The sequence below is a fragment of the Vulpes vulpes genome, chromosome 14, assembly GCF_048418805.1.
Source record: "Vulpes vulpes isolate BD-2025 chromosome 14, VulVul3, whole genome shotgun sequence".
Lineage (NCBI taxonomy): Eukaryota > Metazoa > Chordata > Mammalia > Carnivora > Canidae > Vulpes > Vulpes vulpes.
The window spans coordinates 29,744,174-29,767,713 of NC_132793.1; the positions used below are offsets into that span (position 1 = coordinate 29,744,174).

At 39.4% G+C, this 23,540-nt stretch overlaps 1 protein-coding gene across 2 annotated transcripts in view; it reads right to left on the reverse strand.

The window, feature by feature from the left end:
• Positions 1-23,540, reverse strand: part of DNAAF9 (dynein axonemal assembly factor 9) — a 143,381-nt gene that overhangs the window by 101,943 nt on the left and 17,898 nt on the right. For both annotated transcript variants that reach the window (XM_072736258.1, XM_072736257.1), the window contains exons 2-7: positions 18,741-18,820; positions 15,459-15,578; positions 11,910-12,034; positions 10,724-10,820; positions 9,013-9,119; positions 3,060-3,137 (exon numbers count right to left, since the gene is read on the reverse strand). In XM_072736258.1, the coding sequence (XP_072592359.1) occupies positions 3,060-3,137; positions 9,013-9,119; positions 10,724-10,820; positions 11,910-12,034; positions 15,459-15,578; positions 18,741-18,820 (607 nt within the window). The remainder of the gene's footprint in view (positions 1-3,059; positions 3,138-9,012; positions 9,120-10,723; positions 10,821-11,909; positions 12,035-15,458; positions 15,579-18,740; positions 18,821-23,540) is intronic.

Here is a 23,540-nt window from a genome sequence, read left to right on the forward strand (position 1 = left end):
TTCTTGCAAGATACATCCACGAAGGCAAAAGAAATAAAAGCAAAAATGAACTACTGGGACTTCATCAAGATAAGAAGCTTTTGCACAGCAAAGGATACAGTCAACAAAACTAAAAGACAACCTACAGAATGGGAGAAGATATTTGCAAATGACGTATCAGATAAAGGGCTAGTCTCCAAGATCTATAAAGAACTTATTAAACTCAACACCAAAGAAACAAACAATCCAATCATGAAATGGGCAAAAGACATGAAGAGAAATCTCACAGAGGAAGACATCGACATGGCCAACATGCACATGAGAAAATGCTCTGCATCACTTGCCATCAGGGAAATACAAATCAAAACCACAATGAGATACCACCTCACATCAGTGAGAATGGGGAAAATTAACAAGGCAGGAAACCACAAATGTTGGAGAGGATGCGGAGAAAAGGGAACCCTCTTACACTGTTGGTGGGAATGTGAACTGGTGCAGCCACTCTGGAAAACTGTGTGGAGGTTCCTCAAAGAGTTAAAAATAGACCTGCCCTACGACCCAGCAATTGCACTGTTGGGGATTTACCCCAAAGATACAGATGCAATGAAACGCCAGGACACCTGCACCCCGATGTTTATAGCAGCAATGGCCACAATAGCCAAACTGTGGAAGGAGCCTCGGTGTCCATCGAAAGATGAATGGATAAAGAAGATGTGGTTTATGTATACAATGGAATATTCCTCAGCCATTAGAAATGACAAATACCCACCATTTGCTTCAACATGGATGGAACTGGAGGGTATTATGCTGAGTGAAGTAAGTCAATTGGAGAAGGACAAACAGTATATGTTCTCATTCATTTGGGGAATATAAATAATAGTGAAAGGGAATATAAGGGGAGGGAGAAGAAATGTGTGGGAAATATCAGAAAGGGAGACAGAACATAAAGACTCCTAACTCTGGGAAACGAACTAGGGGTGGTGGAAGGGGAGGAGGGTGGGGGGTGGGGGTGAATGGGTGACGGGCACTGGGGGTGGGCACTTGACGGGATGAGCACTGGGTGTTATTCTGTATGTTGGTAAATTGAACACCAATAAAAAATAAATTTATTAAAAAAAAAAATACAGTTCTGTGTTTAGCCTCCATGTGTGACCTATAGCATCCTCACATTCAGAGCACTGCATGCGAGTGAGGTATGGGTCTCAGACACTTCTAGAAACTCCTAAACTACTTTTCTTCTTTCTTTGTGGTTAAATTTTATCATATTTTTGCATTCTTTTTTTTAAATTTTTATTTATTTATGATAGTCACAGAGAGAGAGAGAGAGAGAGGCAGACACATAGGCAGAGGGAGAAGCAGGCTCCATGCACCGGGAGCCCGACGTGGGATTCGATCCCAGGTCTCCAGGATTGTGCTCTGGGCCAAAGGCGGGTGCCAAACCGCTGCGCCACCCAGGGATCCCATATTTTTGCATTCTTATAAATTTTTACATTTTCACTTTTTTCCATAATTAGGTTAACCATGGATTAATGATGATGATGATTAGGTCTTTTCCAAGTACAAAAAGTTCAGTTTTATTATTCTTTTATATTCCTATTTAATTAGAAATGTTTAAACAGAGGGGCATCTGGGTGGCTCAGTGGTTGACCATCTGCCTTTGGCTCAGGTTGTGATCCTAGGGTCCTGGGATGGAGTCCCACATCAGGCTCCCCACAGTGAGTCTCCTTCTTCCTCTGCCTATGCCTCTGTCTCTCTCTCTGTCTCTCCTGAATAAATAAATAAATAAATAAAATCTTTTAAAAAAATGTTTAGACAGAATGGATATTCAATTTTATCAAATGCCTTTTATGCATCTATAGAGTCATCACAAATGGTTCTAAGGAGAAAAAATGGTATAGTGATTTACATTAATAGATTTCTTGATACTAAATTAAATAGTACACCCTTATAAAGCTGTACTTCATCAGAGAATATTCTAACATGATACTGGATTCTACTTGCTAATATTTTACTTAAAATACAGGCATTAACACTGACAAGTGAGACTGGGCTATAGTTGTTATTTTTGTTACTTTTGTTAGGTTTTAATAGAACTAAATTTTTTTTTTGAACTAAATTTTTTTTAAAGATTTTATTTATTCGAGAAAGAGAGAGAGAGAGAGAGAGAGGCAGAGACATAGGCAGAGGAAGAAGCAGGCTCTATGCAGGGAGCCTGATGTGGGACTTGATCCCGGGATTCCAGGATCACGCCCTGAGCCAAAGGCAGACCTACTCAACTCCTGAGCCACCCAAGCATCCTTTAATATAATAATTTAATTAAAAGGCTACACACTGTTATTTTTCCACGCATGTCTAGCCATGGCCACTGAGAGACACCAATGAGCTGCCTAATCACAGCACCTGTTCCTATAGCCTCAGCTTTATCTATTGCTCCTCACTGCAAATTGCTCCACCCAACTTCATGTTTTCTTCCAAGTCCAGACATTAATGCCCAACCCTCTAATTCAGGAGTCAGCAAGTTATAGCTTGTGGGCAGGCCACATATATATTTTTTTCAGGCCACATATTTTTGCAAATAAAGTTTCCTTGGAACAGAGACACACCCATTCATTTAAGCATTGTCCACGGTTGCTCTCAGGCTACAATGACACTGCTAGTACCTCTAATATAGTTCTAACAGGATGGAAGCACACAAAGCCTATGTTTGCCAACCTCTGCTCTAATTCCTGATTCTTTTAAGCCAAACCCCATCTTTTTCATCTTTTTGTTTCAGGGAAAGTGTACAAAAAGATACCCTCTGTGTTGTTTTTCTGAAGTCCACCCCAACTGAAAGAATGTCTTTAAGTGGAAATGTAAACCCTGGTAGGCAGCCTTGGTCTCGCCTCAGGTGAGATTTCCTCAGAGCAAAAGAGGCAATATCGCTTTTCCAGGTCCCCTTGTATCCCCAAGTACTTCGAGATAACAATGAGGGAAGAAACTGTGCAAACAAAAATATATCTTGCATTTTCAAGTTAAATACTGTTAGTGGATAACTGAAGTGGCTCTAATATTTAGAAGTTAAATACAATTTGGCTCCTTACTTCTGAAAGCAAATTCTCCAGAGACATAGGATCCATCTTGCTGTAGACATTCCATAGACTCAAACTCACATCCTGCAACTGCAACATAAGGGCAAAAACATTGAAATAAAAGAGTCAATATCATTAAGACGATCAGAACTATCATAAATGACTATCTTGGTGAAAACTCAGTGATTAGAATAATAAATCAAATTTTTGTCAATTATATTAGAACCAATACATATTAAGATGCTGTCCCATTCAAGGAAGCTATCTTTACAGAAACTTTGGTACATCTTTTGAATACCATTCTGAGGACTCTACTCAGTGCCCTTTGAACTGTGTGTTTTTCCAGTCCAACTGGTGGGAACAGGTACAGTTCCTAGTCCTGAACGTGGATCAGGCATTCTTCTTGATTACTTTTCATCAGATTTTCTTTAACTGCCCTGGGTAGTTAACCTGACATATGAATCAGCATTGATACTCTGTTGAATACTTGGGATGGGTAGAGAGTGGGGGAATCTTGGCAGATCTTTGGAGTTCTCTCTCTGGGCACTTTTCTTTTTAGTACTCTAGTTGCCCTACTCTCACCTGACTCTCCACTGCATCTTCTCAACTTAGGAAATACACTGGGTACACCCTCCCTGTGTCATAGGTTTGGAAATTTTCTTAAAGTAGTAAGCTAGTGCAATCATAGAGCTGACCTTGTCTATTTCTATCTCTCAAGGAATAACTATTTTTCATTGTTTGATGTCTAGTGTCTTGAAAACCATTGCTTCACATATTTTGTTTTTTGTTTGTTCTTTTGGTTAGGTTGAGTTCTCTCTTGGGAACAAGAGAAATCTGGTTCCTATTGTCTTATGTAAGTGACTTATTTTTCTCTTTCTGGAAGCTTTTTGTGATATTCTTTTATCCTTAGTGTTCAAAAAAGGCACAGGCAGGCTTAAGGCTTTTTCCTTCCCATTTATATTTGTTCAGTCATTTAATTTAAAAATTTTAATTCTTTATCACTGAAAATGTTTATTCTTTTTTTAAAATTTCCTTCTTTCTGATATCCCTGCTCTTTCTGCAACTATTATTTGTTGGATATGAAACTTCTTGGATTGGTTCTCTATGTCTTCTAACTTTTTACTCCTATTTTCTATCTCCTTCAATTTTTAATTTTACATTTTTAGAGAATTTCCTAACTTTACCTCCTCGCCCCTCTATTAATTTTTATCAATCATAATTTCCCAGAGCTCTTATTTTTCTTTATATTAATCTTTTACAACATAACACTTGTTCTATGGTCACCAAATCTTGTCTGGATATACTGAGAGTTTTATGTCTTAAATTTTGCTCTATCTTAATTACTTTTGGGTCTTATTCAATTGGTCTTTTTTTTTCTTTTTTTTAAATCATCTTCTTTTCCTTTTAAGTTATAGGTATTTATTTATATATTTTAGATTATTTACTTACTTATTTACTTACTTATTTATTTATTTACTTACTTATTTACTTACTTATTTACTTACTTATTTACTTACTTATTTACTTATTTATTTACTTATTTATTTACTTATTTATTTACTTATTTACTTATTTATTTATTTATTTATTTATTTATTTATTTATTTGACCAACAGAGGGAAGCACAAGCAAGGAGAATGGGAGAGGGACAAGCAGACTCCCCACCAAGCAGGGAGCCCAACACAGGGCTCAATCCCAGGACCCTGGGATCATGTCCCAAGCAGAAGGCAGACACTCAACTGACTGAGACACCCAGGTGCCCCCAAGTTATAGGTATATAATCACATGTCTGGTGATCTGTGGTTGCCTGGGTTTACTTCCAAATGGAAAGGCTAACTGGAAGCTTTACGCTCTCAGCAGAGTTTGTCAACTACTAGAAAGTGTTTTAGGGAGAGCAGATAGGGAGAAGGCAGTTATTCAGGAGCCCTACTCCCTTATATTCTAAATTCCAAAAGACTGAATGAATATATTTGGCCTCTCTGTATTCTGGAACAGCTTTTTAAGCATCAACAGATTTTTTTTTAAGACTTTATTTATTAATTCATGAAAGACACACAGAGAGAGAGGCAAAGACATAAGCAGCAAGAGAAGCCGGCTCCACATAGGGAGCCCATGTGGGACTCCATCCCGGGACTTCCAGAATCACGCCCTGGGCCGAAGGCAGGTACTCAACCACTGAGTCACCCAGGTGTCCCTGGATTTGATTTTTTGACAGTGCTGAATCTAATTTCTAATTTTAAATGCAAACTTTGATTTTACTAGTAATTCTGAGACTTATAATAGTTCCTATGTCATCCTTCTCCCTTTTTCTGTGTGCTCTACCTACTGTATCTCATTTCTCTTTTTACAAATTCCATTCTTAAAAGGTACAAAAGAGGTATTTTTCTCATTTTTAATTCCATTTCCTGGAGAAAATCCTTTTAAAAAGCATGCTGACCTATCTCTGCATCTAATATGCTATGGTTTCTTGCTTGCATTTTGTTGAATCTTTTCATAAGTCTTACTCTACTTTTCAATATGAAGATCTGTTTGTCCATAAAAAGGTAAACGAATGTCTGCTCTATAGTTACTCTCATTATTCAGAAGTTTGCTATTAGAATTCTCTCCCTGGAGAGCTGGTTGATACAAATTTCCATTACTAGGCCACAGTTTCAGCAGCTGGAGAGTTGAAGAAGAGGAAGCTGGAGGCAGGGAAAGCCCTATCAGAAGAACTTCCTTGTGCTGTTTCCAGGAAGAGTTCTCTATACTTATAATTCAGTTTGGCCCAGCCTAAATGCCAAGTAAATCTTATGTGGATATGGCTTCCTTTCTCATGCTGGCATGCAGTACAGTACATCTGGGACAAAACATCCTCTGGGTTAATGACTTCTTTAAAATTCTTAAAAGAATTTTTAAAAATTAAGCTTTAAGTGTCTGTAGTTCTCCTTCTCTTGGCCTTCATTAAGGCTCCAGAGTCTTTCTGACACAGGCAGTTATCAGGCCTTAGGTGTGTGACCCAGAGTGGAATACCGCTCCATATCCTATAGGCTGGTAAGGAAGGGAACCAAGGTAGGGGAGAATGAGAGAAAAACAAAAGGAAAGTATTTGAGAGAATGACAATTAGCAGCTACAAAGAAAGGCAGGATCTAGAGAAAGTCATCTTGAAAGAAGACTTATAGTAGCCTCACTATATGACCTGTGCAGTTTCCTCCTCACTGTCCATTCTACCCCATTAAAACACCACCCTACAGGAAAGATCTGCATTATCTATTATCTTTTTTTTAAAAGATTTATTTATTTATTTATTTATTTATTTATTTATTTATTCATTCATTCATTCATTCATTCATGACAGACATAGAGAGAGAGAGAGAGGCAGAGACACAGGCAGAGGGAGAAGCAGGCTCCATGCTGGGAGCCCGACGCAGAACTCGATCCCAGGACTCTAGGATCACACCCTGGGCCAAAGGCAAGCGCTAAACCACTAAGCCACCCAGGGATCCCCTGCATTATCTTTTAAATTATTTTTGGAAGAGGATTTACTGGGGTGCCTGGCTAGCTCAGTCTACGTAGAGCGTGAGATTCTTGACTACAGGGTCATGAGTTCAAGGCCCATGCTGGCCATGGAACCTACTTAAAGAAAGGAAGGCCATCTTGTTTCTTTTGGATATGTCTATATAGTACAATACACCTTAAGGCAGGAGCCAGAAGGCCTGCCCCATTTGGTTTGCATTAACCCTGCAGCCTCCTAGTGTACTACTTTTTTTTTTTATAAGTAGGCCCCACACCCAGCATAGAATCCAGTGTAGAGGGCAGCCCCGGTGGCGCAGCGGTTTAGTGCCGCCTGCAGCCCAGGGCATGATCCTGGAGTCCCGGGATCGAGTCCCACGTCGGGCTCTCTGCATGGAGCCTGCTTCTCCCTCTGCCTGTGTCTCTGCCTCTCTCTCTCTCTCTGCATCTCTATGAATAAATAAATAAAATCTTAAAAAAAAAAAAAAAAGAATCCAGTGTAGAGCCCAGTGCAAGGCTTGAACTCAAGACCCTGAGATCAAGACCTGACCTGTGATCAACAATCGGACATTTAACTGAGCCACCTAGCTACCTCATGTCCCTACTCTTCTAAATTAAAGAGCATAGAGGGGCCTGGGTGGCTCAGTTGGCTGACTCTTGATTTTGGCTCAGGTTGTGATCTCATGGTAGTGAGAGCACATGGTGGCAGGCTCCATGCTTAGCAGGGAGTCTACTTCCTTCCCTCTCCCATTGCCCCTCCTCCCACCCGTGCTTGCTTGCTCTCTATCTCTCAAATAAATAAATACATCTCAAAAAATAAAATTAAATAAACAAATAAATAAATATATAAACAAATAAACCATGTCTCTCAAATAAATAAGAGAGCTTTACTTCCTAGCAGAGGCAGCTCCCATAGCTTTGCTGAAGTTCTGCTACTTATAGTCAATGTGAGAATACTATAGTTTGGAGCAAGAAAAGTAGAGTCCAACTGGTGTACTTCTCTTCAACCCTACATCCTATGTTCTTTCCACATTACAGTATGTGGAAATCCTGTATTGTGGAAATCAGACAAGAATTCACTCAACTGATAGGGACAACGCTACTTCTTGGAAGGAAGGGTAGTAATTAGCCCTGGGTCATGCCTCCAAAGGTCCCACCTACTTTATGCCTAATAGTATGTCCCCATTTTGAGCATGTCAATGCTCACTTCTTGTTTTTGTGCTGGGGGCAGGTCATCTCACTGGGAGACACCTATAGTGACGAGGCTAACCTATGAGGCCATCCTCCTTAATATGCACTCTGGGTGGCCTCCTCCTAGACTCAAGCCTTAATTCAGTTAACAAAGATCTATGTGTCATCTCCTAGATGGAAGGATTAGTGAAATAAGATAAAGTTCTTTTTTTTTTTTTTAAGATTTTATTTATTTATTCATGAGAGACACACAGAGAGAGGCAGAGACAGAGGCAGAGGGAGAAGCAGGCTCTATGCAGGGAGCCTGACATGGGACTCAATCCTGGGTCTCCAGGATCAGGCTCTGGGCTGAAGACAGCACTAAACTGCTGAGCCACCCAGGCTGCCTGAAATTAAGACACAGTTCTTGACACAAAAGATAACCCTTTTTTTAAAAAAGATTTTATTTATTTATGAGAGACATAGAGAGGGAGAAGCAGGCCCCATTTAGGGAGCCTGACACGGGACTTGATCCTGGGTCTCGCCCTGGGCCGAAGGTGGCACTAAACCGCTGAGCCATCAGGCTGCCCCAAAAGATAACCCTTTTATTCCTCTAGTATGCTGTACTTATCCAAAATTCTGCACTGTCCTTTTCATTGCTCTTGAACAGTTCTTCAATTGTATGAATTTCTGAGATACAAACAACAATGAAAAAACTGTTTTTGTTCGCAAGGAGCTTCCAATCCAGAGGCCAAGAGTGGTAGGTACATGAGCAGGGGTGTGTGAAAATGTGTTATATAGGACAAAAAAAGGGACACCTGGATGGCTCAGTGGTTGAGCCCCTGCCTTCAGCTCAGAGCATGATCCTGGAGTGCTGGAATGAAGTCCCACATCAGGCTCCCCACAGGGAGCCTGCTTCTCCCTCTGCCTGATCTCTGCCTGTGTCTCTCATGAATAAATAAATAACATCTTAAAAAAAAAAAAAAAACAGGACAAAAAAAGCTGCAAGTGGAATCAGCCTACAGTGCTACAGGAGTACACAGAAAAACAGTGGATTCAGAATGGGGAAAAGAGAGAAAAGAGGACAGAGAGAAACTCCTAAAAGAAAGGACACAGGAGTTTAGTTTTAGGACTAGCTTTGCATAGCATCTATTTTCCATTTCAGGTTCTTTAACTTGCTCCATACTCTTGAGAGACCACTGCTAGCTTTTCAGAGTGTTATAATGATCACACTCACATTGTAGGGGCCTGTCATAAAGACAGCAAATGGCAGACAAAAGTCAGGCATACTGCTTTTCATACATACCTCGTATTTCATGGTAAAAAATCCATCCCCTCCAATGCCCTCAAGTGCAAAGGCTTGTACAATTGGCCATTTCTCTACTACAAACATATCAAATATCTGCAAATGACCTACAGGAATCAAATAAAACAACATGTATCAAATACCATCCTGGATATAACAGTCTACATCTGATCTAATGTGGTTAGACAGGCATCATATCTCACAAGTTCACCAACAGCCATATTTAGCAAAATAAGACAGATAAAGTGGTTAGATATTAAAACTAGAAATATAAAATGAAAGCCAAAGAAAATTCAAACCATAACAAGTTACATAAATGCAGATTTCTCTATAGTATATATTCACATTCTGGCTTCCTAAGTAAGTAAGTTAGTAAATAAATAGTGGTCTATTACATCTGACTTGCATCACTTAGTGGATATAATTATTAACAGACCCAAACTTGGCTCTTCCCCCTTAAGAAACATAGCCAATCAACTTCCTCAAGGGAAAAGTACCCAATCAAAAGTTTTCCTTTCTTAGAGCAATAGCTCCAGTGCATAAAGTTTTTTTTTTTTAAATAAGATATAAGCACCATAAACTTGTTGATTTTTTCCTTTATTTTTACACACCATTTTTTTTTTTTATTAATTTTTATTGGTGTTCAATTTACCAACATACAGAAAAACACCCAGTGCTCATCCCGTCAAGTGTCCACCTCAGTGCCCGTCACCCATTCCCCTCCAACACCCGCCCTCCTCCCCCCTTCCACCACCCCTAGTTCGTTTCCCCGAGTTAGGAGTCTTTATGTTCTGTCTCCCTTCCTGATATTTCCCAACATTTCTTCTCCCTTCCTTTATATTCCCTTTCACTATTATTTATATTCCCCAAATGAATGAGAACATACACTGCTTGTCCTTCTCCGATTGACTTATTTCACTCAGCATAATACCCTCCAGTTCCATCCACGTTGAAGCAAATGGTGGGTATTTGTCGTTTCTAATCGCTGAGTAATATTCCATTGTATACATAAACCACATCTTCTTTATCCATTCATCTTTCGATGGACACCGAGGCTCCTTCCACAGTTTGGCTATTGTGGCCATTGCTGATAGAAACATCGGGGTGCAGGTGTCCCGACGCTTCGTTGCATCTGAATCTTTGGGGTAAATCCCCAACAGTGCAATTGCTGGGTCGTAGGGCAGGTCTATTTTTAACTCTTTGAGGAACCTCCACACAGTTTTCCAGAGTGGCTGCACCAGTTCACATTCCCACCAACAGTGTAAGAGGGTTCCCTTTTCTCCGCATCCTCTCCAACATTTGTTGTTTCCTGCCTTGTTAATTTTCCCCATTCTCACTGGTACACACCATTTTTGAGCCTTACTATCAGCATATTTTTAATAGCTACCGGAATTACTATTTCTTATTAACAACAGGCTCCACAGCTATACTCTACTTATAGTTAAGTGGCACAGCTAGATGGCAACTATGGTAAATCCCTTATCAGTTCTTGTATCTGACTAGATGGCCTGCTGTGTTTTACAGAAATTTCAGTTATGAGTACCAGCGTGCACAGAAAAATCCCCAAATTTCATTCTGCTTGATTCTCTGCCTTTAGTGAAAATAGATCAATGCATTTCCCAGCTGAATGCTTCAAATGGAAGGAGAAGTAGAAACACTGGATTCACACATCTAAGCAAGGTTCTGATACAGCTTGCTGTCAGATACTTACCTTGGGAGCTATAAGGAATGCCAATTCTACTACAGTCTCGAACCATGTCCACAAAGCTGGCAATTTTAAATTCTTCTGCAGCTTCCTCATCTTCATACTGAAGAAGGAAATTGAGAGGAAAACAGGCTCTGAGGAGATATCATGCAAAACCCCCTACTTTCTTGGTATTTTATCAGAGTTCTCTCAAATGACATTTATAGAGGACTGCACCTAAGAGGGTGTTTCCAAAGCCAAATTTTTGTGTTTGCTGGTCAGAAACACTTGTCATTCCTTTGTCTTAACACCATGCATAAAAATCACTCAAAATGGATCAGATACCTATATGCAAGACAGAAAACTTGCTTCAAAAATTCCCCAAAAGCTCATATGGAAAGAAGCGTTCTTCCCAAGTTGTTCAAGGGTCAACTGTACATCAGTATCTTTTATAATTTTTATTTTTTTGTTAGATTATAAGTCTGTTGTGTTATTTTAGTGATTGGTTAGGATTTATAATAAATATCTTTAACTTAAAAAAAAGAAGTAAAGGTTTTTGAACCATATTAGGTCACCGTTTCCATGAAATCCTAAATCTCAAGTTCCGATTGCCAGCCAAATTCTTCAAAAGAGCCCAAAAGGAAACAAATACCAAAAAAATCCAAACACAGAACTGTTACAAAAGCTTATCAAGGGCAGCCCCGGTGGCTCAGCGGTTCAGCGCCGCCTACAGCCCGGGGCGTGATCCTGGAGACCTGGGATTGAGTCCCACATCCGGCTCCCTGCATGGAGCCTGCTTCTCCCTCTGCCTGTGTCTCTGCCTCTCTCTCTCTCCTCTCTGTGTATTCTCATGAATAAATAAATAAAATCTTAAAAAAAAAAAAAAAGCTTATCAAACTCTCCTGAGGCAATCCATGGCACTAGTCCCCCTAAGAGAATGGGTGCAGGCTGGTGATAAACAAGCAGGACAGGAAGCTAGGGTGACAAGCCTATGACTAGGTCCCAATTTGAAGAGTCCCTTTGTCTATCAAGCATACAATTCATCTATAAAGTAGCCTCATAACGAATTATAAAAAGTTCCACGAGAACAACTTTTTTGTGTAATGATATCCTGCAATTTGATTTTTTTAAGGGGCCTCCTGTTCCAGATCTATACTTTCCTGAAAGAGTATCCTTAGTGTCTCTAAGTGCCTATTCTGTCTTTTCTCCTTACCTCATTTTCAGTCATGCAGTGGAAATGCAGATTTCTCCAATGTGCCACATAGGGTATGAGATAGCGATAGTTTACAGGATTACAATACAGATGGACACTATCTGATTTAATCAATATAATTACATCTGTAAGGAAAACACAAATCACAACACTGTCAAAGGCATTTCCTTTACACATTTTCTACTCACATAACTAATAATACCACTAAAACTATTTCAGAGACATGGAACAAAACTCTAAACTGAAAGTTCTTTAACTAGGCAACTTGCCTCAAAGTGACTTGTGGAACACTCACATGTGGGGAGCAAGGATTTTCTAGTTCCCATGAAATGCTCCCACTACTGTGACTCTCTGGTTATGACAATGGAGGCACAGAATAAGTCAAAAGAACAGCCTATGGGGTGTTCTGCTTTTGCAAAGTTGAACACTGTCAAATCTGTGGTACCAGACTTAGCTGTGTACTTTGCTACACAGATAATACCAAATGGAAGCTTGATAGCCTAAAGCCACCAAGGCAGGAAATATCATCAAATATGGCCAGTGATGGTTCTTCTGCAGACATCAATGTCTAAATCTCCTGGCTGTCAGTTCAAGGCAATCATGGGCCTGACAACATCACTGTTCAGCTCTGGGAAGGGTTACTGTGTAAGCGGTGAACTCTGTACACAGGAAAGGCTGAGAGGAAGGAAGTAGAGGCCAAGTGGATAAAGCTTCTATAAATAGATTAGCAGCTCACAGACTTAAGGAATAACCATGGATATTGGTGGGTCAAATAAATAAAACAATCCCAAGGGTGCAAATAAACCTAAATAAGTTAATAGAAGAGCCATGAAATGGGGCAGGAATATTAAAGCAGTTTTAAGATTGAGAAAGAAAGCAGTCATAATTCTAGAAGAAAAGCAGAGCTCCATTGCATGGCTCCTCAGAAACCAGAGCAATCTGAGGCATCTTTCTAATAAGATGATGCTAGGGAAGTTGCTGGAGGAGGTGGCTGGAAGTAAGCAAAGCGTGGAGGCAAGGAGCATCTGAAACTGCAGGGTTAGGGCAATGCCAACACAGTAACACAACCATATTCTACAAATGTCTGACAGCCCATATTCTACAAAAACCTAAGTCTGATGAATATGGACTGCAGCTGACCACCCCACTGGGTGGCCTCTTAAAATAAAACTCCATGATGCTCACTTTTGATTTCTCAAAAATCATTCTGTGTCTCACACCCAGTTAGACGCAGGTGTCCAGGGAACACAGTCTGGAGTAGCGTATTCACTGCTGACTCTCAGTTAAGCACTAGAATCAAAAGGGGGCAAGGGATGGGACACAGGTCACCTCTTATCCTGTTGGTCTTCATATAGGCCTTCTAAGAACCTTGCCCTGAATCACTTGTAGATTGTCTGCTGAGGAATGAGAGTTTAAAGTCACCTGGAGAGCCTGAGGGGGCTTCCTGCATAGACTGTGTTCTTCTACACTAATGTGTAACACTTCACAAGGAATTAGGATCCAGTAAAAGAAATAGTGCAACAATTACTAAAATTAAGCCTTCTCAGAATCTCATAGGACTCTGATATCATTGCTCTGAACTAAATTAACAGAGTAAAAGATGAAAGTGTAAGAAAATTGGATGAATATGTAAACTATTTTTTAAAGCTTTTTAAAAAATAAATCCTTCATGTAGGCTTCTTTTCCTCTCATATAGAGATCACAATGTAAACACATAAAGCCCGTGATCTCAGCTTGCCAACCACTTGGATTTAAAAAATGAATTTACTAATTCATTTTCAATTCATTAACGATTAATTCAAAGAAAATACTCATTTCATAAGCAACCATTGTGCCACGTGGCAGAATAAAGATAATGATAAATAAAAAGCACACCTTTGAGGATTTAAACTATTCCCTTAATTTCAGTACTACAATATCCTTAGCAATTTTGGCTGCAGTGAAATATGTGGCTGGTATAAGCATCTGTCTTTCTGTAATTCTAAATGGCTGCCAAGATGAATTCTTTTTTTTTTTTTTAAGTAGGCTCCACGCAGGGCTGGAACTTAGGACCATGAGATGAAGACCTGAGCTGAGATCAAGAGACACTTAACTGACTGAGCCACCCAGGCACTCCAAGATGAACTCTTTCTAAACCAGCAGATGTTGTCAGCATAAAGCAGCATTTTTAAAAATCAAAATCTAGGGGATCCCTGGGTGGCTCAGTGGTTTGGCACCTGCCTTTGGCCCAGGGCGTGATCCTAGAGTCCCAGGATCTAGTCCCATGTCAGGCTCCCTGCATGGAGACTGCTTCTCCCTCTGCCTGTGTTTCTGCCTCTCTTTCTCTCTGTGTGTCTCATGAATAAATAAATAAAATCTTTAAAAAAAAATCAAAATCTGAAATTGAAAGAATTTTTTAAAAAAAGATTTTATTTATTTATTCATGAGAGATACACAGAGAGAGGCAGAGACACAGGCAGGGGGAGAAGCAAGCTCCCTGTAGGGAGCCCAATGCCGGGACTTGATCCTGGGACCCTGGGAGCCAAAGGCAGCCGCTCAACCATTAAGTCACCCAGGCGTCCGTGAAAGTGAAAAAAATTTAATGGAAGTTATAATTGCAGCCTGCTTTTTCTGTACTTCCTAGTAAAAAGGAAATCTTTAATCAATAAGGATAAACATTGTTAAGGATTTTACCACAGAAGAATTTTCATACACACTAGACCAGGGTTCCTTAACCTTAGAACTATTGACAGTTTAAACCAGATCATTCTTTGTTGGGGGAGGGGAGGGGAGCCCTGTCCTGTGCACTGCAGATGTTTAGTAGCTACTCTGTCCAGTTTTGACAATCAAAAATGTCTTCAGATATTGCCAAATGTCTATTGGGGAATAAAACTGCCCTACTTTAAAACCACTGCACAATATCCACTGCAAGATTACTCCAATGTCAATATCCAATATCATATGCTTGCTTTCATGTACTCCCCAGCTGCTTCACAAGAGCTGTCTGTCTCTTGTCCAGTTTGATTTGTCTACTCCTGTGTCTCCTGATCCATCTGGCAGACAAGTCATGATGCTAAGTATGTGATATCAGAGACAGCTCCTGGGCATCAGCCCACATCAGCATCTACACAGGGAGAGTGTCTCAGAGCTGAAGAAAGGGGAATGTAAGCAGAAAGCCTCCATTGTAATCATGGGCATCCTCATGAATTAAAGTCACACAGAAAACAATTCCCAAAGACAGAGCAGGACAAAGAGCCTTTGTTCCTAAGCTGAAAATCCACATGAAGTCTTCCTTGTAGGAGTAGCCTGGAGGCTCATCCTTTACTCACAATTGAATGTGCTTTCACAGGACAACAGCATATAATGTGAACCTCCCAACAAGTAAAGGCAGTGGGCAATTCAGAGGAAAACTGGTCTATCTTGCCAAGAAGATATAAAGTCAAACTGATACACACTTTTTCCCCTAAAGCTGCTTTACCCACTAAACATATTCTGAAAACTACTTGTCACTAGTCTTGTATCAACCAGGTTACTAACAGGAGTGTATTACATAATACTATATATACTTACCATCTAGAACTTCTTCAGAAAACCCTGTTTTCTCAAAATCACTTGTATTCTGATTGTACAAACCAAACAGAAGATAATTTGCCAGCTCTCTGCAGCCTTCATTGTACCTGCTATCAATTCCTGCAAGGCAAAGAAGGCTCTGATCAGCTGTACTATGGGACACAAATGAATCCTAATGATTTGCCCCTGCTTACCAAACCCTGATGATTAAGGCAGAAGCTCACATCAGTTTTATCCAGAAACCAAATTAAGCAACTCTGTGAAAGAAGCATCAAGTACTCTTAGTTGGACTTCAAAATCTATATAGTTTAGACAATTATATACCATACATTATTGAAGTTATTAATTTCTAAAACGCAATTTTTGAGTATAGAAAGCAGAAAATATGGTCCAGGTCCTGGCATGGAATTCCATATTTTTCAGATGGAATAGGTATATGGGATAAAAAATATTCACTTCTCAAAGACAGCTTTACTAAAACATGAAAGATAAGTAAAAGTAGATTAAGGTGGCTTGAAAAGTACTCAAAGAAGTGAAAAAGAGGACAAATGACACCCATCATTTTTACAAATATTTATCAGGCTCAAGGCCCAGAACTGTGTTGGATGCTGGAGTGTGTGGTAAACATGCCTGCAAATGGCCCCCATGAAGCTTACAGTCTAGTTGGGCTGAGGTCAAAGACAAAAGAAATTAAACAATACTGCTTCCACTTCTACCTGTCAATGGCATGGGCATATGTACTACCTGGTTCCTGAGTATCTATGAAAGCCCAGAGCTATGACTCTGGGCAAACAGAACGTGTCACAGGCAGGTGGTAGGTAGCTGTCTACGTGAGGCTGAGGAAGGAGTTAGAGCAGAAAGAGCTCCAAGAATAGAAATATGGCTGGAGCCTGGGAAAGAGGACTATTAATGGTAGCTCAGACAAGTGAAAAATAAAAAGTAATGGTCACTTAGACCACAGGGGTCCAGGGACTACCTGTGGCAAGGAATTCTAATATAAGAGAACTCCCTTCTCAGTTGAGATCAAAGCAGCACAGCCCGGTTCTACCCCATTCAGTGCTTCAGTGAAGGGAGGGGTGAAAAAGAATCAAAAGCCAGAATGGACTCACTTATCCAAGTCCCAAAGTTTAGAAGGCCACAGAGTTAAAAATAAATAGTAGACTGGGCAGACCTAGCATCAGCATGTACACTTCTAATAGTTCCAGCCACATAAATTGCTGACATGAAAAAGATTGACCATGTAAACTTAAAGGCAAAAGAAACTATATGTAGGCACCATGCTTTAGCTGACAAAGTTGTTTCTCATAGGGGTCCTAGGGGTTAATAATTCTGATATGGATATATATGTCTATTGGAATTCAGTAAACTGACAGTAGATGATGGCTGCCAATTTTTTTACTGGTGAAGTAGTTTATAGATATTCAAAAGGGGGAAGCTAGAATAATCTATCTGGTAATTGGGTAGGCTTGAGATATTAATATTAATTCATGTTTAACTTAATATAGATACAGATGACTCATAACATTTACAGGTAATGTACACATAAGTATTTTGTTATTTTTGTCAGCTACCCTATGGCCTAGAAGCAATGACATCCCAGTAGTAACAAGAGTGTATCCAATGCCCAGATCCTGGCTTCTAATACCATTCTCCAATAGAAGGAACCCCAGCACTCCTTAGAGAAATGCTGATTCTAGGACTGGAGCAGAAATACACAAAATAAGCCTAGAGGATCTTACAATGCCAAAAAGTACAGAAGTACTAAACAAACAAAACTTTGGTGGAGGGGCATATTTCAAATGGAGGTACACAAAATCAACTGATATAACAGCTTAAGTAATGAACAGGTGCTTTTATTCATAGGTAAATTCATGGCAAAGACAGCCTCCACTCTTCTGAGAGTTGGAGCTGGAGAGAGAATACAATGAGTGTTGTTTAAACATCTGAAACCTCTGGCAGGAATTCCAGGTCCACCACAACTATGTTTTTATGGAGACCCACCAACCTCTGGGCTGAGTAGTAGAATCAGGATTCAAACCCAAAACCTGCCTAGCTCCAGAGTGCATGTTTTTAACTACTCTGCCCACTGCCTCTCCTAAGCCTAAATGCAAGTGCTGTTAAGTGAAAACACGAAATTACGCATAGAATATCTGAGGAAAGACAAATAAGAACCTAGTAATGGTCTGCTTCTGGGAAGGAAATTGGGTGGTTGATAGACAAACCACCAGACCTAACAATTCTACTTCCACGACTCAATACTATGGATATAAATGAAAATGAGATATCTGAATCTGATCTTTCAGAGATCAGTGTTGACCTCCTAAACACAAAACACCTATATTCTTTCCCTTTTGGTCAGTATTCCACTGTTCACAAACATCTGTGTCATGAAACTACCTCTTATACATTAATTCATTCAATAGTATTTATTGAGGTATTCTCTATGTCAGGCACAATTTTAGGTGTTGGGAATTCAAGAGTGAACAAAACAGGCAAAAAAATCTCTCCTATCACTATTTGCCTCCTCAAATCTATTTAATATACTTACCTTCCAACATTCTACCCTGGTTTTTTTTTTTGCTCAAAGCTATCCACCAATTTTACTACATATGTTCATTTTCTCATGCCTCAACATTATCTGTTTTCTGAAGTCACTCAGAATGTATCTATGTACCCAAAGAAGACCAATTAGAGATAGAAAAATCTCCAAGAAAAAAAAAGGAAAAATCGCCAGGATTTATTGTCAAATGAAAATTTAAAAATTAGGTTAACAACAGTGTGAATAAAATATTTCCATTTGTGTTTAAAGAAAAAGATACAACTGACAATGCTATTTCCCAAGAGTAGAATTGGGTATCTGGGATGGTTACGAAGCTCTGTTCATTATCATTGGAGCACTGTCTTAATTTTTAAATTATATGATGCATTTTCATAATAAAAAATGTAAAGAACAAGTAAATGCCCAGTTCTGCCACTCAATGGTCCCGAGCAAGTCTGTTCCATCTCCTGTTTCAGTTTCTCCCTCTGTAAAAAAGAGATAACACTGCTCTCTTCTAAGAATGCTGTGAGGAGAAATGAGATAGTATATACAAAGTGCCTGCCCTGTGATAGAGGCTCCTCATCCCATTGACATCTCACCTGACCTCATTAGAGCAGCAACAGATTTCACAGGAACAAGAGCTGGGAGAAGGAGACTAAGTCAAAGCTTATCTCACAATGATACTATTATTAATATCTTCCTTGAACATAAGCAAAGTTACCCCAACTCGTTAAAGTACTGACCAAGGATGCAGAGGATCCCATCGGGTTGAGACTTGCTGCTCTGGGTCAAGATGCTCTGAACCTGGCGGAGTCGGCTGCAGCTGCAACAAGAACAGAAATCAACTCCTAAGTGTCAGCACAAGAAGACATGAAGAAGAGGACTGATGCTAGGAATGGAAACTTGTCCTTGCCTGGTTTTGGTATCAGAACTATAACACGAACTGGGAAGTTCTTCCTTCTCTTCTATTTTCTGGAAGAGATTATGCAGATTTACCTGAAGCCTAAATCTGAACTGCTGATTACAAACTGGACAGTCTGTGGCTCTGTAGTTCAATAGAGGCTGGAGCCAAAGGCCCTCTCATGATCAATGCTGGACAGGACTGGATTTTAGCAGCTGACCAGAAGGCTCTCCAAGGACTTCTCAGTTTTGAGGATTATCAAAGAAAGGTTTCCACACTGATTTGCCCTAACCGTGGTCCCCATCAGTTTGCCAAAAACAAAAATGAAAAACATATAAAAACCAAAAAACTGGCTTAAGGACTTAAATGAAGTTCTGATTCATTACCACAACTAATCTCAGAGTGTCAGCAAAGGATATTTGTTCCCATTTCTGTGCAGGTCTATTCCTGTAGCCTCAGGGGTACATCCTCCTCCCAAACAAAGCATGAGAGGCACTCCCAGACATTAATATCACTTCTAAGGATTCCCTGCTCTCCATACCAGCCCCTCCTCCTTCCTAGCAGTTTCAGAAAAAGGTGCTCAATTTCCTGCTTAAGACTGATCCTTCTACTAGATCTCTCCCTGTCATCTCCAGGTTCAGGATCTGCCTCCACTATTTATTCCCTAACACTCCTATATTTAATTTTTCCCTTATGGTCAACATATTTCCAGCCTTACCACATCATTACTAACTAAGATCCTCCACAAACCAACTTTACTGTTTCATCTATAACAATCAGACTTCATCCCCACTCCTTGTTGAATCTGCTCCATTATACTACTACTCACTGAAACAACAGTGTTCAGCCAAACAACACTATTTCTCTTTCCTGAATTCTTTTTCCCCCCCAGATTCTTTCTGATATTTTCATTCAAGTTATCCATTCCTGACTTACTGGTCATTATTATTATCTTCCCTCAAGATGTTTGCATATACCACCTAACATCAAAATCAAAGACAGTTGGGATGCCTGGGTGGCTCAGAGGTTAAGAGTATGCCTTCTGGCTCAGGGCATGATCCTGGAGTCCTGGGATAGAGTCCTACAACGGGCTTGCTGCATGGAGCCTGCTTCTCCCTCTGCCTGTGACTCTGCCTCTCTCTCTCTCTCCTTGTCTCTCATGAATAAATAAATCTTAAAAAAAAAAAAAAATCAAAGACAGTACTCCCAGGAAAAAAAGCTACCAACCAATATTCATCATGAATATAGCTGTAAAAACTTTTAAGAAAAATTAGTAAATAGAATTCAACAACATAAGAAGAATTATACACCATAACAAAGAGGGATTTGCCCCAGGGAAACAAGATTGGTTTATTATTGGTAAATCAATCAGTATAATCCATCGTCCTAACAGGCTACAGAAGAAAAAAACAAACAACTATATTGATGCAGAAAAATCATTTGACAAAATTCAACACTCATTCACAGTAAAAACCCTCAGAAAACTAGGAATTAATATTATGATAGTGAAAGACTGAATGTTCTTGTCCTAAAAGGAGGAACAAGAAAAAATGTCTGCTCTTATCACTCCTATTCAAAATGATATTGGAAGTTATAGCTAGTGTAATAAGGCAAAAAAAAGGAAATAAGAGACACAGAGACTGAAAAGGAGGAAAACTATCCCTATTTGTGGATGACATATGGCTTATGTAGGGAATCTCATGGAATCCATAAAAAAAAAATTCTAGAATTACTAAGTGAGTTCAACAAGGTTGCAAGGTCAGCTATTAAAAACCCTAGGGCAGCCCGGGTGAATCAGTGGTTTAGCGCCGCCTTCGGCCCAGGGCCTGATCCTGGAGACCCAGGATCGAGTTCCACACTGGGCTCCCTGCATGGAGCCTGCTTCTCCCTCTGCCTGTGTCTCTGCCTCTCTCTCTCATGAATAAATAAAATCTTTAAAAAAAAAAAATCAACTCTATTTCTATATCAAAGCAATGAACACATGGAAACCAAAATTAAAAACAGACTATCATTTAAATATAAATTTAAGAAAACATGTATAGGATTTACATGCTAAAAACAGTAAAACACTGATTAAGGAAATCAAAGAAGGGGCACCTGGGTGGCTCAGTCAGTTGAGCATTAGACCTTTGGTTTTGGCTTGGGGTAGTGAGATGGAGCCCCATGTTGGGCTCCACACTCAGCATGCTGGAGATTCTTTCCCTCTGCCTCCTCCTCTTTCCCTCCTCCCGCTCACGTGTGCTCTTTCTCTCCCTCTCAATAAATAAATAAAATCTTTTTTTTTTTTTTTAAGGAAATTGAAGAAGATCTAAGTAAATGGAGAAACACTGTGTCCATGGATTGGAAGACTCAAGACAGTATTGATATCAATTCTCTCTATATTGATGTACAGGTTTAACACAATTCCTTCAAAATTCCAGTAAGACTTTCTGTAGATATAGACAAGATTAACACAAACTTACATGGGAAAGCAAAGGAACTAGAATAGCTAAAAGTTTTTGGAAGAAGAAAAAATAGAAGAATCACTCTGATGTCAAGACTTATTATACAGCTGAAGTCAGCAAGAGTGGTAGTGACTGAGAGACAGACACATATACTGGTAGAACAGAATTACCAGAAATAGACCTACACAAATACAGTTAATTAATATTGGTAAAGGTTCAAAAGAAAGTCAATGATAGTCTTCAACAAATAGTGTTGGAGCAAGTGGAGAGCCACAGACAAAAATATGAAACTCAACATAAATTTTGTACCTTACACAAAAAATAACTTAAGATAGGGACACATGGGTGGCTCAGCAGTTGGGCATCTGCCCTCAGCTCAGGGTGTGGTTCCGGGATCGAGTCCCACATCAGGCTCCCTGCGAAGGGCCTGCTTCTCCCTCTGCCTAGGTCTCTGCCTTCTATCTGTGTGTCTCCCGTGAATAAATAAAATCTTTAAAAAATAATAACTCAAGTTAGATCACAGATTTAAAATTTTAAATGTGAAACTATAAAATCTTTAGAGGCTAATAAAAGAAAATATTCAGAACTTATGATTTAATGAAATTCTTTTTTTTAAAAAAAGATTTTATTTATTTATTCGTAGAGACACACAGAGAGAGGCAGAGACACAGGCAGAGGGAGAAGCAGGCTCCATGCAGGGAGCCTGACGCGGGACTCGATCCCAGGTCTCCAGGATCAGACCCCGGGCTGCAGGCAGCGCTAAACCGCTGCGCCACGGGGGCTGCCCTGATTTAATGAAATTCTTAGTCTTGATACCAATAGTATAATCCATTAAAGGAAAAAAATCAATAAACTGGACTTCATCAAAATTGTAACCTTTTGCTTTGTGGAAGACCCTGCTGAGATAATGAGAAGATAAGCTACAGACGGGGAGAACATATCTGCATATCACCTATCTGACAAAGTAGAATACATAAAGAATTTTTAAAACAACATTAAAAAAATTAAAATCCAATTAGGAAAAGGGCAAAAGGCATGAAGAAATAATTCCTCAAAGAGGACACAGAGATGGCAGGTAAGCACCTGAAAACATATTCACTACATTATTATACATTACAGAAATGCAAATTAAAACCACAATAAGATATCACTATACATCTAGCAAAAAAGCTAAAATAACAAACAGTGACAATACCAAAATGCTAGGGAGGATTCAGAGAAACTAGATCATTCATTCATTTCTAAAGAAAATTAAAGACACCAATAATGAAAGTACATCCATGTTCATGCACTTCATATTGTTATAAACTGCCAATACTACAGAAAATGATCTACAGATTCAGCACAGTCCCTATCAAAATCCCAATGATGTTTTTTGTAAAAATAGAAAAATCCATCCTAAAATTCATAAGAAATCTCAAGGGATCCTAAATAGTAAAAACCATATTGAAAAAGAAGGACAGGGACACCTGAGTGGCTCAGTGGTTGGGCGTCTGCCTTTGGCTCAGGGCATGATCCTGGAGTCCCAGGATCAAGTCCCACACTGGGCTCCCTACATGGAGCCTGCTTCTCCCTCTGCCTGTGTCTCTGCCTCTCTCTCTGTGTCTCTCATGAGTAAGTAAATAAAATCTTAAAAACAACAACAAAAAAAAAAAAGAAAGAAAGAAAGAAAAAGAAGGACAAAGCTGGAGGACACACTTCAAGATTACAGAAGTAACTACAAAGCTATGGCAAAACAGTGTGGTACTGGCATAAAAACAGACATATTGAACAAAGGAATAGAGAGCTCAGAAATAAATTCTTTTTGCGACTGGCTTATTTCACTCACTATAATATCCTCACGGTCAAATGATTTTTCACAAAATCATTGGGACCAAGACCATGCACTGAGAAAGGACAATCTTTCCAACAAATGGCTTTGGGCACACTGTATATTCACATGAGAAAGAATACATTTGGATCCTTACTTATACATACAAAATATACATAATACATATACAAAATTTAACCCAAAACAGAAAAAAGACCTAAATGTAAACCTGAAACTATAAAACTTTTAGAAGGAAACATACGAGAAAAGCTTCATGAAACTACATTTGGCAATGATTTATTGCTGTGACACCAAAAGTACAAACAATAAAGTAAAAAAATACATAAATTAGACTTTATCAAAATTAGAAACTTATGTTCATAAAAGG